At 65.9% G+C, this 14,839-nt stretch overlaps 1 protein-coding gene across 1 annotated transcript; it reads right to left on the bottom strand.

The window, feature by feature from the left end:
* Positions 1-677: 677 nt before the first annotated feature.
* ARC (activity regulated cytoskeleton associated protein) lies at positions 678-3,604 on the bottom strand. The gene is made up of 3 exons (XM_061171906.1): positions 1,642-3,604; positions 1,226-1,368; positions 678-1,003 (listed from the first exon to the last, which is right to left on the bottom strand). Exon 1 carries the CDS (start codon positions 3,441-3,443, stop codon positions 2,253-2,255), a length of 1,191 nt encoding a protein of 396 aa, XP_061027889.1. The 5' UTR covers positions 3,444-3,604; the 3' UTR covers positions 678-1,003; positions 1,226-1,368; positions 1,642-2,252.
* Between the last annotated feature and the right edge of the window lie 11,235 nt (positions 3,605-14,839).

A 14,839-nucleotide genomic window follows, 5' to 3' on the forward strand; every position in this document is an offset into this window, starting at 1 on the left:
GCTGGCTGTCTCAGGTCCCCAGAGACCCTTCAGTCTAGTCACTGGGTTCTAGGAGCTGGCCACCCTAAGCTGCTTCCCTCTGCAGCTTCATGATGTCTGCTGGGGGTCTGGCCCCCGACCCCACTGGGTTCTAGGAGCTGGCCACCCTGAGCTGCTTCCCTCTGCAGCCCCCCTCCAGCCAGCCCCAGCCGGCAGTGAAACAGCAGCACACACACGCCAAGAAGTTTCAGTGTTTTATTAACAAAATCTTACAAAAAGAGTCTGTCTTCAGGTAAGGTGGCAAGGGTGCACGCAGCCTGGCCTGACATTCAGGGCTTGATCCGTTGGGGGGACTGGGAGTTGGCCACACCCTCTTGAGGACCCTGGGGCCTCCCTGCTGCCTGCGCCAGCCTGGGAGTATGGGTTATGGCTTATGTGCAAAAATAAAATCTGGGGGAGCTGGCAGAGTCACCTGTAAGTGTCATTCCCCCGAAGCTGGGAACCCCCAGGGGACAGGCAGAAAGGGGAACCCCCACCAGGCCTGCTCGGGCTGCAGACACGAGTGGCCGGCCAGCACCAGGGTGTTGGTGCCCTGGCGGAGGCGGGGTTCCAGGCCTGGGCAACGGCAGGGCCTGGTAGAGGGCCCACATGAGCCTCAGGAGCAAAGGCTGCCGGGTCTCCTGGGGCTGGGCTTGGGGCCGCCAGGCAGGGGCAGGGGCAGGGGCTCTGGCCTCAGCCCCAGGCCTCGTGGTAAGCTCTGGCAGGAGAGGATGGCCGCGCAGTGGGCAGCGGTTCCTGGGCTGGAGCGAGGCCGGGCCCGGGGTGGCGGCCCTGGGGGCGGGCGGGCCGGTGGGTGGCCAGCGGGGCGGGCATAGCGGCAGGCCCTGGCCCTCACGCTGGCCCGTCTTCACCACCAGCCTCTTGCCGGCCTCAGACTTCTCCTCTCATGCAGGCAGCTTGCAGGGGGAGAGGAGAGGAGACACTGCCAGGCACAGCAGCAAAGGCTCCGCAGGAGCCTTGAGACCTGAAAGGAAGGAAGACGCGGATGGTCAGGGACTCAGGAACAGGCCAAGGCCGGGAAGAGCTGCATGGGAAGGACATGAGGTGGACGTCACGGGGCTGCTCTCCCAGGGCTGCTTCTCAGCTCACCCAGAGGACTGGAGGGGGGGGCCTGGGACCTGGGGGCTGGGGAGGAGCTTGAGGGCCCCGTGTGAGGACAGCCGAGGGACGGGGTCTCCTGCATTACCTGTTGTCACTCTCCTGGCTCCGAGGGCCGGCTGCTGCCTCAGCCGGGTTTGAGGACTCAGGCCCTGTGGGACCTTCCGCCTGCCACGGGTGAGTCATCGAGCGGGGCTCGGTCCCTCCCCAGGCTGGCATGAATCAGTGGTGCTGAGGCGAGAGAGAAAACACGGTCCGTGTGAGAGCTGGCTCAGCAAACTCCCCCAGCCCTGCTCCCACCCCAGCCCCCTCTCCCTGATCCCCGGGCTCTCTGCTCCTTCCCCGCCTCCCCACCATGTCCCCCCTACCCCATCTGGCCTGCTAACTTGCTGGGGATGCGGATGCCCCTGAGCCTCGTGGGCTGGCCTGGAAAGTGGGCTTGGCCCAGGGCCCTCCCGGCTCTACGGCGCCCCCTGGCGGTGGTGCCATGGGGCAGGGGCTCACCTGAGGGGCCAGGAGGCACCAGGACGCCAGGTCTGTTGCTGCCACTGCTGCTGCTGCCTTTTTGGCTTCGGCTCTCTTCCAGGGGAGGGAGCCACACTGCCCGAGGCTGGCCAGCTGCCCTGGGCGGTGGCAGGGGTGCCAGTCGGCTACGAGGTGACTGCCAGGAGAGGTGGCTTCCCAGAAGCCCAGGCTCCTGGGGCACTGGTTCCGCCAGAGCTTCTGCTCCGGGGTGTCCCTTGAGCTTGGTGCCTGCTGGCCCGTGCCATCTGGATACTGGGTTTCTGAGTGCCCAGAGGGCCGGGACACAGCAGGACGAGGCCGCTGTCATGGCCTGAGAGTACGGAGGGTGGGGTCGCTGGCCCAGGCCGGCCCATGCTGGGGAAGACAGACCAAGGGAGGGTGAGGGGCAGGGCCCTGCAGGGAAGGGGAGCCCCTTTGCTGTTTGGGGGACGCTGCCCACATCTGAATCACACGTGTCTGTTAGAGTCGGGCTAGGAGGCCGAGGCGGGTGTCCAGCTGCATGAGGACGAGGGCTCCCCCTGCAGGGGTCAGCCCGCTCAAAAGTCCCGGTGGGCAAAGGCCACGGCGGGCAGGCGGGGGGCCGGGGCCCTCTATTCGGGCTGGGTCCGGTCACTGGCTACAGACTCGCTGGTGAGGGCTGGCGTGAGGGCCTCGCTCTCCTCCTCGGCGGGCAGGCGGGGGCCGGCGGGCTCGGCCGCCTGCGCCAGGCCGTCCTGCACCTCCATGCCCTTCTGGATAAGCTGCTCCAGGGTCCTGGGCAGCGGGGGCCGCAGGAAGCGCTTGAGCTTGGGCTGCAGGGTGCCCACCACGTACTGGATGATCTCCTCTTCCTCGGCATCCACGTGCAGCGTCTGGTACAGGTCCCGCTTGCGCCACAGGAACTGGTCCAGTGGCTCTCCCTGCTTCTGCGGCAGGTCCAGCTCACGCTGGATGGCCTCTCGTGACAGCGTGCCCTCGCTGTACTGCAGGAATTCCTTCTTGAACTCCACCCAGTTCTTCACTGAGCCCTGCTTGAACTCCCACCACTTCTTGGCCGGCCCATTCATGTGGTTCTGGATCTGTGACAGCCAGTACTCCTCGGAGCCGCCCACCTGGCGCAGGTACTCCTCCAGGTGGCTGAGGAACTCCCGCGGGTCCTCGAAGATCTGCGTGTCCACGCCAGGGCTTGGCTGCCCATCCTCTCCCAGTCCCCAGGGTGGGTACTGCTGGGCCTCCACCGCCTCTTGTCCGGGCAGCTCACCTGCGGCCGGTGGTGGGGTGATGGCATAGGGGCTGATCGTGTAGTCGTAGGTGTCAGCCTCGTTGCCGTAGCTCTCGGGACCCCCGACACCTACGGAGACGGTGTGGCGGGAGGGGTTGCCACCAACCGGGTACTTGCCGCCCATGGACTCCAGGCGGTCGGCCCACCTCTCCAGCCGGTAGAAGACCTCCCGCCACACGTGCATCTCCCGCTTGACCCAGCGCTCCAGGTTGGCGATGGTCTCCTGGCAGCGGCACAGGCAGGCCTTGATGGACCTCTTCCAGCGCTGTGAGTCGCCCGTGGGCACGTACCCATCCAGGTTGCTCTCCAGCTTGCCCACCGAGCGGTGCAGTCCCTTCAGCTCCCGCTCCACCTGCTTGGACACCTCGGCCAGCAGGTGACGGTGGGTCCTCCGCACGTGCTCCAGCATCTCGGCCCGGCACTTACCGATCTGCAGGATCACGTTGGGCTTGGCCACCGGCCCGCCGCGGGGCGCGGGGTAGGCGTGGAGGCCGCCGGTCGTCCTGTGGTCCAGCTCCATCCGCTCGCAGGTGGCGGCGGTGCCCGGACAGGCGGGGGTGGGCAGCAGCTGCAAAGTCCTCTTGGGGCCGACGAGGAGCGGCTGGGCGCCGGCGACGCGGAGCTGCGCGTGGCGGAGGCTCCCGCGGAGCAGCGGCTGGCCCGGGCTGGTCTCGGCGGCCGCGGACCCGCAGGACCCGGCACCCGAGCTCTGCGCTCAGCCTCTCAGCCTCGGCCGCCGGCTCTTTATGCCGCCAGCGCGGGCCGTGGGCGGCCCCGTCGCCGAGCCCCGGCTCCCATTGGCCCGGGCGCAGGCTCCCCGCCCGCGCCCCCAGCCTGCCGGCCCGCCTCCCCGCGCCCACGCGCGCTCCCGGCGGAGGGAGGACCCACCCCCTGCACACCCGGCGGCGGCGGCGGCGGCGGCGGCGGCGGCGGGGTGACTAATGCGCTCGCTCGCACCGCCCCCTCCCTGACCCATTCAGCCCGTGGGACCCAGCGACGGTACTGAGAACAGGCCGGCGACGCCCCCCCGCCCCCCACCCCCCCGCCAGCCAGCGCCGGGCAGGGAGGCCCGGTGAGCGCCCCGCTGCCCCCAGCCAGAGGTAAGGAGGAAGCCCCTCCCCCGGGCCTCAGGGTCAGCTTCCTCCTGTGTCTGCTGTGTCCTGACTGGGGCGGGGGGCGGGGGCGCTGGACTCTGCTCTCCTGGGCCGCAGACCTGATCTTGCCCAGTCCGGGTCTGCAGGATGTTCAGCCACAGGTGAGACGTGGCAACGACCCCAGTATTCAGACCCTCTTTCCCTTGGGCTGAAGACCTCCAGGAGTTTTCATGTGCACACACACTCGCAGGTGTCAGGTGTGAGCTCCCGGACGTGGCCTTGAGCTTCCGTCTATCCCCGCCCCGGGCGCCCTTGCGTCCAGGCCCTGGGCTGGTCCTGCGCCCCGGGTAAGGGACAGGCACCCAGGCCTTGGCTCTCCCAGGGCCCCTGGCCTTGGTGTGGGTGTGCGTCGCCTAGGTGGCAGTAGCTGGACAGGACTGCCCCGTGCCCCGGCTCCCAGGTCTTTGCTGAGGCCCAAGACTTCTCCACTTAGTGCCTCCCGGGAAACCTGGCAGCTGCTCTCGGGGCAGGGGGGTGGCGGGGGGATGTGGAGGAGACGGATGGGCTCTCCACCCACCGCAGGGTGTAGGCCCTGAACCCCCAGGCCACAGCCCAACCGGTCAGAAGCTCCAAGACCTCTGGGCGGGAGGCGGTGGGGGGGGGGGAGGGTGCTGGCGGCCTGATGCAGTCAGGAGAGGTAGAGAAGCAAAACACCATAAAAGGAACGGGGCTCCGGAAGCTGAGATTCCCTCTGGAGGGAGGCCCCTTCTGCCTCCCTGGCAACAGTGGTGGGGAGGGGCCCTCCCCTGGGTCCCCGTCACGATGGGTGTGGGTCCAGGTCCTCTGCTGCTCAGTGGGCACAGGGGGCACATACCTGCCCGTGGCCACACACAACCAAGGCCAGTCAAGACGCCCTAGCCCTGCTGCCGGTCTTCTGCTCTCACACGCACACTGCACACTCATCCCCCCTCCCCCACAGACATACTCATAGCTCCCCCCCCACCCCGTCCAGTCATCCCGTCCACTCCCACCCCCTCACAGCAGGCCCGCCAGCCCCCGGGTCTCGTTAGCACACTCAAGGGCACGTGGGTACCCCTTCTCTGGAATCCCCACTCCCTGCCCCCCTTGGAGGCCCCTTCCCTGCCACCCCCTGCTGCTCTCCTGGGAGCACCGCCCCCCAGAGCCAATCTGCCACCTCCTTTCCCTCTCTGAGCTTCCACCCTTGGTGGGGGGAATGTCTCTGGCAGAAACTCCCCCAAAATTGCTCTCCCGGCATTTCTAATTAAAGGCAAGTGGGTGAGCAGAGAGGGGAGGGTGGAGGGGCAGCACGGAGCAGGGAGGGGGAGTCGGGCCAGAAGCTGCCGAGAACAGGAATCCCGGAGCAGGAGACAGCTGCAGGCCCCAGCGTGCCTGTGCGTAAGATGCCTGTGCGGCGGCGAGCAGGCTGGTCATCGTGGGGCCTGAGTGGAGCCGCGAGCCCGCGACCACGTCTGGGTGAGCCCAGGCCTGCGTCCGAGGGCCCTGCTCTGGAAAGGCACGCGATGAGCCAGCTGGGCAGGGACCGCGCTCACACACCTGTGTCGTGTGTGCGCGCGCGTGCACACGCGTGCGGTGGGAGTGCCAGAGCCATCACTCGAGTGACCAGGAGCCACCCCTCCACCTCCTCCCACGGTTGACAAAGGCCATGTGGCCCCTGGGGGCCGGCACCCAGACCCAGGAGCCCTGACCAGCTGGGCGGCCCAGGCAGGAGATTGGAAGGGGAGGCACCCCCTTTGTGGGGGGAGGCAGGCAGAAGAGGGGATCTTAGGGCAGCCCAACAGGCAAGGCTGGTCTTGACCCAGACCCTTGGTGGCCCCTCTGCGTGGCCAGCCCAGCCTGACGTGTGTGTGTGTGGGGCACGGCCCAGAGGCTGCACTCGCAAGGCCGCCGTGACAGGTGACAGGCCACAGCCGCTGCTCCGGGAACACCTAATCGCTGCCAGCTTTCGCCCAGAAGCCCTCAGCACACCCCACACTGCAGCCTCAGGCTCCACTCCTCCGCCTCCGGAAGGAGGCCTGGCCAGCTCCCATGCCTGGGGGGGGCTGCCCCCGCCCTGCTCCTCCGCGCCCCCCTCCCACAGGCAGCCTCACCCAGAGCAGGACGACTCAGGGCCGCAGGCCGAGGAGGGGCAGGCGGAGCGGGGAGCCGGGACTGGGCCAGGAGGCAGGGGGCCTGGGCTTCCCCAGCTCTCAGAGCCAAGCTGGTCCGCTGCTCCTCAGGCCTGACAGCTCCTGAGGCCTCGCCTGCCTTAGAAGGTGGGGGCTTTGTGGGGGAGGGTGGGCAGGCAGGGTGACCACAGGAGGGTCTGCCCAGCGCTGGGAGCCAGGCAGCCCCCATTCCAGCCCCTCTGGGGCTCCGCCCCTCTGCCCCTCGGGCTCCGGGCTCCCAGACCCCAGGTGCTGCTCTCCTGATGCTAAGATGCTTATTTCAGGGGGGGGTCTCCCCCCAAGTCCACAGCCTCAGGAGACCCACCCCAAACAGAGCCTTGGGTCTCTCCACTTTCCCCGGACAGCCCCCTCCCTCCCAGCAGCTCCTGCCTTCCCAGGGCTGCTCTGCTCTGTGACCAAGTCGTCCCCGACGGGGCTCACCCCGGCCTCTGCAGACCCCTCGGTGCCGGCCCCTGGGCCCCCAGAGGTGCTGGAGGTACCCCTCAGCAGGGCAGGACAGGCCGTGCAACCCGAGCCTCCCTCCCCATCCCTCCTGGGGGCCGGAGCTGGCCTGCCCTCCAGCAGGGCCCCGGCCACAGTCCTGCGCCTCCCAGCCTCACGTGAGCACCCAGCGCTCGCAGGAGCGCCTTGGGGCAGAGCTCCCGCATCTCCCGCACACGCGCTCTCCCGGCCCAGCCCCGCCGATCGCGGCCGCCTGCCCAGGAGCCGCGGTGGCAGCTGCTCGCGGAGGAGAAGCTGGGCCAGGGCGGCTGTCCGCGGCTCACTCTCACCTGACCCTTCCTGTCTGGCTTTGGCCTGGGGTCCAAGTGCCCACCCTCCACACGTACCCACTGCCTGTCCTGCCGCCCAGTGGGACCGTCCTGGGTCACGTGGCCTCACTCCATCTCCTCGTGCCCGCCGGGAGCCTGCCAAAGGCATCTCCCGGCCCAGGCGTCCCGGTGCTGCAGGATCTGCCCACCTCGGCCGCAGCTGCTTCTGGCCGCTCACCTGCCCCAGCTCCCCGCACCAGGCCGCTCCTTCCTTCGGCCCGAATCCAGGCCTCCCTCGGTTGCTGCTTCCCTCTCGCTGGCTGCGACTCTGGCACCAGGGCCTGTGTCTGCACCTCACAGCTGAGTCGCCGGAGCCTGGAACAGAGCACACATTCGGGATGAGCCGTGGAACGGACAAAGTTATGGGCCCTTCTCCCTCCCTTTCTGGTTGGGAAACATTTGGCCATTGCCCACCTGAGCCTCAACTTTCCACCTGTAAAATGGGGTGACAGTGCCAGGGCCTGGCGTCCAGCGAGGCCGAGTGCTGGCCCTCTTGCCTCACCCGGTCCCTGCCCGAGGACTTCCCCCACCTCATCCTGCCGACAGCCTCCCGTCAGAGTGTCACTTCTGGGATCTGGGAGGTGGGACGTGGTCAGGATCACCTCCCTGTGGCCCCTCGGGAGGGACTTCAGTGCTACTTCCTTGCTCTGCCCCCCGAGGCAGCACTGGGGCCAGGGACGTCTGCGCAGGCCCCGGGGATGAGGGGCGAGCAGAGGCGCTGGGGGAGCAGCTGGCAGAAGGGGTCTGAGCCCAGGCAGCTGGGAGGACGCCAGGCGCCCCACGGGCCTGCCCCCGCCACGGCTGGCGTCCGGCCACCACCCTCCTCTGAGACCACCTGCAGCGGGGCCGGACCGCAGAGAGGGAGAGACAGGGACGGGCAAGGGCCCGGTACACAGGGGTTGGAGCTGAGACCGGGAAAGAGAGCGTCCAGGTGGGAAATGGAGGGGCAGCAAGAGGGAGAGACGCCAGGGCTGGCGGGCTCCTGTCTCGGGAGATGTTCTCCCTCATCTCACAGAGGTTCTGTGAGGTGGGGGCCCTCCCCAGGCCCTGAGCCGGCAGGTGACACAGCTGGGGTCCCTCTGCCACACCTGCCCGAGATGTCTGCTGCAGCAGAGCGGGCCCTGAGAGACCCCGGGAGGCCAGGGCAGAACGGGGAGGGGTCTCGGGAGACCCGGCAGGGCAGGGCACACACTGACCTGAGACAGGAGCTGACGAGGGAGGGGGCTGGGCCCACCTCGGGGGCCGTGGGAAGCAGCGGCGCTGGGCCACGGGGAGGGCTCCAAGCGCCCAGAGCCGCAGGGACATTTTTTTTTCCCATCCTTGCCCCTCCTCCCGGACTTCCTCCTCTCTCCTGGTTTGGCAGGGTGTGCGCTGCGTCCTGTCCCCGGAACAGGCAGCCTGTTCATTCCGGGCCTCCACACTCCAGACCGTCTTCCCTCCTCCCTCCTGCCTTAGTGCCTCCCAGTCCGGTCTCCAAGGAAAATTTTGTATTTTTCCGATGATCCCGGCACGGCGGTGCCCGACCCGGCGGTGCCCGACCTGGCTGCTCCTTGCACCCTCCAGGCCAGGGGGCCGAGCCGCGGGACCATAGGCACGGGGGTGGGGAGCCCATCCTCAAAGGACCTTCATTCCTCACCACCCCCAGCCATGGTAGAAGGGAAACCAAGGCCCCGAGAGGGTCTGGGGCTGGTCCGAGCCCCTCAGCCGGGAAGCCAGAGCCAGGAAAGGCTGGTGAGAGGATGTGGGGATGAGCCCGCCAGCTCCCGGAGGCGTCGTGAGCACGGTTCACCTCCTGCGTGACCGTGGGTGAGTTCCCTCTGCCCCACCCCTCCCTGGCCTCAGTTTCCTCACCCATAGAGTGGGTACAGCCACAGCTCTGCCCTGCTCAGCTGTGAGGTGAGTCAGCCAATCAAACAACAGTTCCGGAGCCCGACTTGGCAGGAGCTGAGCAAGGTGAGGTAGCAGGGAAGTGCAGTTTACCCCATGAAATAGGGCCATCACCGTGACCCCACACAGTCCCTGGAGGACGCTGGGCTGCGTGTGGCCCTAGGCGTGCTGCCTGCTGGGCCACCACCCTTGGCACTGCGGGCACCAGCAGGCCGTGCCTCTGCTCAGAGGCTCAGGCTTTTCAAGGAGCAGCTGCAGCTTCCAGGGAGCCTGCTGGGACATCAGCGAGGTGAGACGAGGGGAGGGAGGCCGTGTGGCTCCACCGGCGGGGGCTCGGGGTGGAGCCAGGAGGCAGGTGTGAGGGGCAGGAACACTGGACAGGGCTGAGGCCGAGGACACCTCCGTGCATGCCGCTCGCTGGGCGATCACCCACACGGCATCTGAAGTTAAATGTCCCCTCGGCTTGGCAGGTGCCCTGGCCGGGTCTGCGTGTCCACAGAGCCGGGATGGGAGTCAGGCACCTGCTCTTCCCCCCCGCCCCTGCTTCTCCCCAAGGCATTGGCTGTGTCACCTCCTGCAAATCACTTAACCCCTCTGTTCCCGCCATCCTCATCACACAACGGGGGTGGATGGCAGTGGTGGGTGGTGAGGAGGAAAGGGCTGGACCTCTGAGTGCACCATTCCCACCACAGGAATGCCCCGGCCAGCCTGCCGCCCACCGCTCCTTGTTTAGCTCACAAAGACCTGCCCAGTTTCGAAACCCAAGCATAGAAGCTCAGCACGGCTTACGTGGGGTCTACCTCTGAGCCAGGGTCACCACCTCCAGGAAGGCTTCCCAGCCTCCCAGTGTGGTGTTAACCCCGTCTTCTGTGAGCCTTGTCCTCCCTCTTACGTGCCCCCCTCGGAGCCCCTGAGCACGGCGTCTTCCTGCGTGTGCCAGTTTATGAGTGTGTTGTGAGTGTGAGAGTTTGAGAGCGTGTGTGTGTGTGTGTGTGTCAGTGTGTAAGAGTGTGTGTGCTCAGCTACCTCCTGATCTCTCCAGCCAAGGCGTGCTCCTGCTCGCTGACTGCCAGGCCCTGAGCTTGCTCTGGGCACATGAAGTGGACAGACCCCTGCTTCCTGCCCTGAAGAGTCTCCGTCCGGCCAGAGGTGCCCCCATACCCCAAGTGTGCCAGCAGCCCAGAGGGGCCCTGCCAGGCAGGGACAGCCTGAGGGTGAGTGGGGTGTCGTGGGTGCAGGGGAGGCCGATGGGCTGGTTTGAGGGCTCTTTAAAGGGTCAGGGATGAGGGGAGAGCCACGGTCCCGGTGTCCCCGGTGGTCCCGGCCGTCAGGGGCGGGAGGAGCATGAGGGCTGGGCAGCTTGCCTGGGGAGCTGGAGCTGGGCGGCCGCCCCCTCCTCTCCACCCCACTGGGCTCCAGCCAGGCTGCATGCGGCCGCCACCGCCTCCCTGGACGCCCAGGCGGGCCCAGATCGTGCAGCAGGAACCCCAAGGGTTGCTGGCCCCTCAGCCAGGATGAGTGGTTCTCTGCCAGCTGGCTCGGCTGGACGCCCCCGGAGCTGGGTGTTGAGGATGCCCGTGCCAGGGAGGGGGCGGTGGCTGCTGTCCTTCTGTTCTCTGTGTTTCCATTTCCATCTCAGAGCGAGCGCAGTGCGCCAGCCTCCACCGCTCACTTCCGGAGCCATAAAAGGAGAGAGGCTGAGAATAGCTCGTGTGACGGCGCAAGGAGCTTCCCCACGCAGGTGCGGGCAGCAGGCTGCCGCAGGGAAGGCAGGCTCTGTCCCAGCTCCTCCCCGGCCCGCGGTCCCTCCTCCATTCCCTCTGCTGCCTCTCCCTCCCCGCCCTGGGGGCTGGGGCCTGAGCCCCCCGCCCTTCAAGCTGCCTGCCCCACCTGGGCATCTCGTCCACACCCACAGGCCACCTGGTCCAGCTGAGGCCTCTCTCCTGGGCTCCTGATCCCACAGCCGCCAACCCGGGTGCCCTGCCCAGCTGCAGGCTCCTGGGCGGCCCCAGGCTGGCGTCTTCCCCCGCTACCCCCCACCCCCCGCCCTTGGAAGTGGGCACCTCCCTGTCTGCTGTCGGCCTCTCAGATGCCAGGCATGGGCCACGATGATCTTTGGCCCTCAGGGGCCCGGTGTCTGCCAGGCCTCAGCCTCCTGGCCCCAGGTCTCAGCTCGACATGTCCCCGGGCTGCCCCACAGGGTGCCTCGCTGGGCATCTGTCCCTGGGGCACTGTCCGCTCCCTCCGGCTCTCTGCTCTGCCGTTGCTGCCGCGTAGTTCTTACTAACTCTGAACAAAGGGCCTGTGCTTCTGTTCTGCCACGGACCCCGCCAATTATGCAGCCAGTCCCACCTGCCAGGGTCCCCTTCTTGGTTCTGGGGTCTCTCTGGAAAGAGGGTCGACACAGAAGGCGTGTGGGAGAAGGGGCCCCACTGTGTGCCGAGCATTCCCCTGCACCTTGGAACAGGCTGGGCAAACCATCATTGAGGAACTTGAGGTGCAGAGAGGGTGGGGAATGTGCTTGGGGAACCGGCTGGTGAGCAAATGACCGAGACTCCTGGCCCTGAGGCCGATCCTGTCTGACTGTCCGCTGCCATCGGCCACTGTCAAAGTCCAGGGTCGGGCTACTCCGGAAGCCCTCTGAGCCTCAGTTTCTTCAGCTGATGGGGGAGGGTTGCCCCTCGGAGGTTCAGGGTGGGGGGCGGGTCAGCAGGACACCTGACCCGCATGCCTTGTTCCAACCCACGTCCCCTCTTCTGCATCCTTGGTCCTAAGATCCGTGTCCAGGCAGGTGCCTGACCAGGGGGTGGCAGCGACCTCTGGAAGCCCTCCCTAGGGTGTGGAGGCCGCCGCGCCGGGTGGCTGGGGGAGCTCAGGGAGGGTGATGACATCTCGGACATTCGCCTGCCCTACCACATGCTGGCGCTGTGCCTCTTCCTGGTTTGGGGGTGCCTGTCTGATCCCCACAGGCCAGGGCAGACCCCGGAGGCCCGCACAGACCACTAGGCTCCTTCCGCCATCCGGACACAGCGCCCGCCTCCTCCTGTCCCCGCCTCCCTCCCCTGGCTGAGCTCCAGCGGGCTGTTAACCACGGGCTGGCCCGGGAGACTGTGACGTCCCAAGAGTCAGGAATCGCCTGAGATGGCCGAGGAGCTGGTTGCACAGCCCAGACCACCATGGGTGTCCCCACCCTCACCCCACTTCATGGATTCTTCTAAACACACCCTCACTCCTCCCTGGCCATGCAGACTGGGCATCAGGCCCCAGGGTGGAGGCGGGGCAGCACATCAGAGGACAGGCCCCTAAGAGAAGGCCCGGCACCAGGGCTGGGGGGCCGCAGGCTCAGGCCGGGTTGGGCCTCAGAGCGAGGAAGGGTAGAGCCAGCCGTCCTGGGGGTCGGCGCTGCCCACCAGCTCTGGAAGCAGTCCTGCCCTGCCCCGTGCTGGCGCCGGCCCATGACTGCCCTGTGGACAGGTGTCCTCCCTGGAGGTGCCGCCCTTGCCCCTCAGCTGGAGGTGAGGGGGCTCTGGGACCCCTAAGGTCTCGGGCGGAGGCATGGGTGGGCTCCAGGGCCCTCCCTGCCGCGGCCCACTTGCCCAGACCCACGGCCGCCCCTGCCCTCTGCTCCCCTCCTGCCTGGGTCCCTGCCTGGCGCTCTCCCGCCACCCCCTCCACCACCATCATCATCACCACCATCATCATCACCATCATCATCATCACCATCACTATCATCATCACCACTGTCATCACCATCATCACCACCGTCATCATCATCACCATGACCGTCATCACCACCGTCATCACCAGTACCACCATCATCATCACCACCGTCACCACCATCACCACCATCACCACCACAGTTATCACCATCATCGTCACCACCTCCATCACAACCACCACCCTCACCATCCCCACCGTCTCAGTCAGCTCAGATCCCTGCAACAAAATACCACAGACCAGGTGGCTTAAACAACAGACGTTTATTTCTCACCGTTCTGGAGGCTGGGAAGTCCAATATAAGGGTGCCAGCCCACTAGGTTTCTGGTGAGAGCTCTCTTGGCTAGTAGATGGCTGTCTTCTTGAAGTGTTCTCACAGGGCCTTTTCTTGGCTTGTAAGAAAGAGAGAAACTGAGAGCGATCATCCTCTTCTGATACAGGCATTAGTCCTATCAGATTGGGGCCCCACTCTCATGACCTCCTCTCACCATAATTACCTCCTAAAAGCCCTATCTCCAAACACTGTCCTGCTGGGGTTAGGGCTTCATCACATGACTCTGGGCAGGGGGACACAATCCAGTCCACAGCACCCACCATCCCCAACATCACCACCACCGTTAAAACCACCACGAGCTCCTCACTGCCCCATTTTCAGCACCAGCACCCTTGCTACCACGCTACCTTCATCCCCGCCTTCCTCCACCTGGGCTGCTCTGAACAGAATACCACCAACGGGGTGGCTCGCAAACAACAGAAATTTACTTCGCACCATTCTGGAGGCTGGAAATCCAAGGTCAGGGTGCCAGGGTGGTAGGGTTCTGGTGAAAGCCCTCTTCTTGGATGTGGACTGCAGACCTCGCTGTGTCCTCACGTGACGGAAGGGGCGAGGGGGCTATCTCGGGTCTCTTTTTTAAGGGCATTAATCCAAATCAAGGCTTCACCCTCATAACCTGATCACCTCTCAAAGCCCCCACCTCCAAATACCATCACCTTTGGGGTTAGGATTTCAACAGTTAAATTTGGGGGGGTATACAAACATCCAGACCATAGCACCCCCCATCACCAGCATCCTCATCCACTACCACTATTACTGTCACCTCTACCACACCCACCATCATAACCGTGACCTCCACCATCAACCATCCCCACCATCCTCTCAACCCCCCATCACTCCTGTCACCACCGTCAAAGCCACCACCGCCACTGCGCACAATACGTACAACCATCACCACTGTCACTGTGTCCCGCCATCTCCTCTCCAGCCCCCGTAACCACCACAACCCCACCGTCATTCCCAGCACCACCATCGACATCACTATCACCGCCTTCATCACCCACACGACCACCCTGACCGAGCTTGCCCTCTGGCTGGCGGTGCGCTTCACTGAGGAAGAGTGAGGGCCTTGAGGGAGGCAGACCCGGGCTCAGATTCCAGTCGTGCTCATCATTGTGGCCACGGCACTTGAACCCACCTTCCTAATTGGAGAAAAGGAGTTCACTGCCCAACTCCAGACCATTGCTTCCCATAAGGACAACTTTGCCCTCTGGGGGCAGTGGGCGGCTGTCTGTCCAGGTGGCCCCATCTCCAGCCCCCAGGAGAGTCTCCAAGGGGTGTCTGAATCATGGGATGACAGCTTGTGACCCAGTGGTCGGGTGAGGCCCTGTCGTCAAGCGTCTGGAAGATTCCGCTTTGTCGGACAGATCAGATGCAACTGCAGCGCGGGCAGCTCGCGGACCCGGGGCGGGGCGCGGGGAGCACCGTGCTTGCCCTCAACACAGCGTGGCTTCCAGCCCCCGTTCTTGCAAACAAGCTGGGAGGACCTTTCTGTCACTAAAGAAGAAAGTCCCTTCCGGTGAGAACCAGAGCTGAGGGGACGGTGAACTTCGAAGTGTTTGCTGAAATACCCATTTTGTGTTCTGACGTCCAACCTTCAGTCCTCTCAGTGAGAAACCACTGAACAAGGACTAGTGCTGCGCGGGGTGGAGGTGACACGGGGCCACGGCAGGCGAGGAGACGGGCACTGAACCGGGCCGGCCGGCGCCGCAAGCTCTAACCCTTAGCTGCCGCCCCACGGTCTCGTCCAGGCCTCCAGCTGGGGCGTAGCAGCAGCTGCCCACCCCCGGCCCAGGCTGCTTTGCCAGCCTGGGGCCCAGCAGCATCTCTCTGGCCGCCCAGGACCACCAGGCCTGAGCCTCAATGCC

The sequence above is a fragment of the Eubalaena glacialis genome, chromosome 17 (assembly GCF_028564815.1).
Source record: "Eubalaena glacialis isolate mEubGla1 chromosome 17, mEubGla1.1.hap2.+ XY, whole genome shotgun sequence".
Classification (NCBI taxonomy): domain Eukaryota; kingdom Metazoa; phylum Chordata; class Mammalia; order Artiodactyla; family Balaenidae; genus Eubalaena; species Eubalaena glacialis.

Bases quoted from the DNA above. Each gene is read 5' to 3' on its own strand.
- ARC (XM_061171906.1), bottom strand. From the start codon at position 3,443: ATGGAGCTGGACCACAGGACGACCGGCGGCCTCCACGCCTACCCCGCG.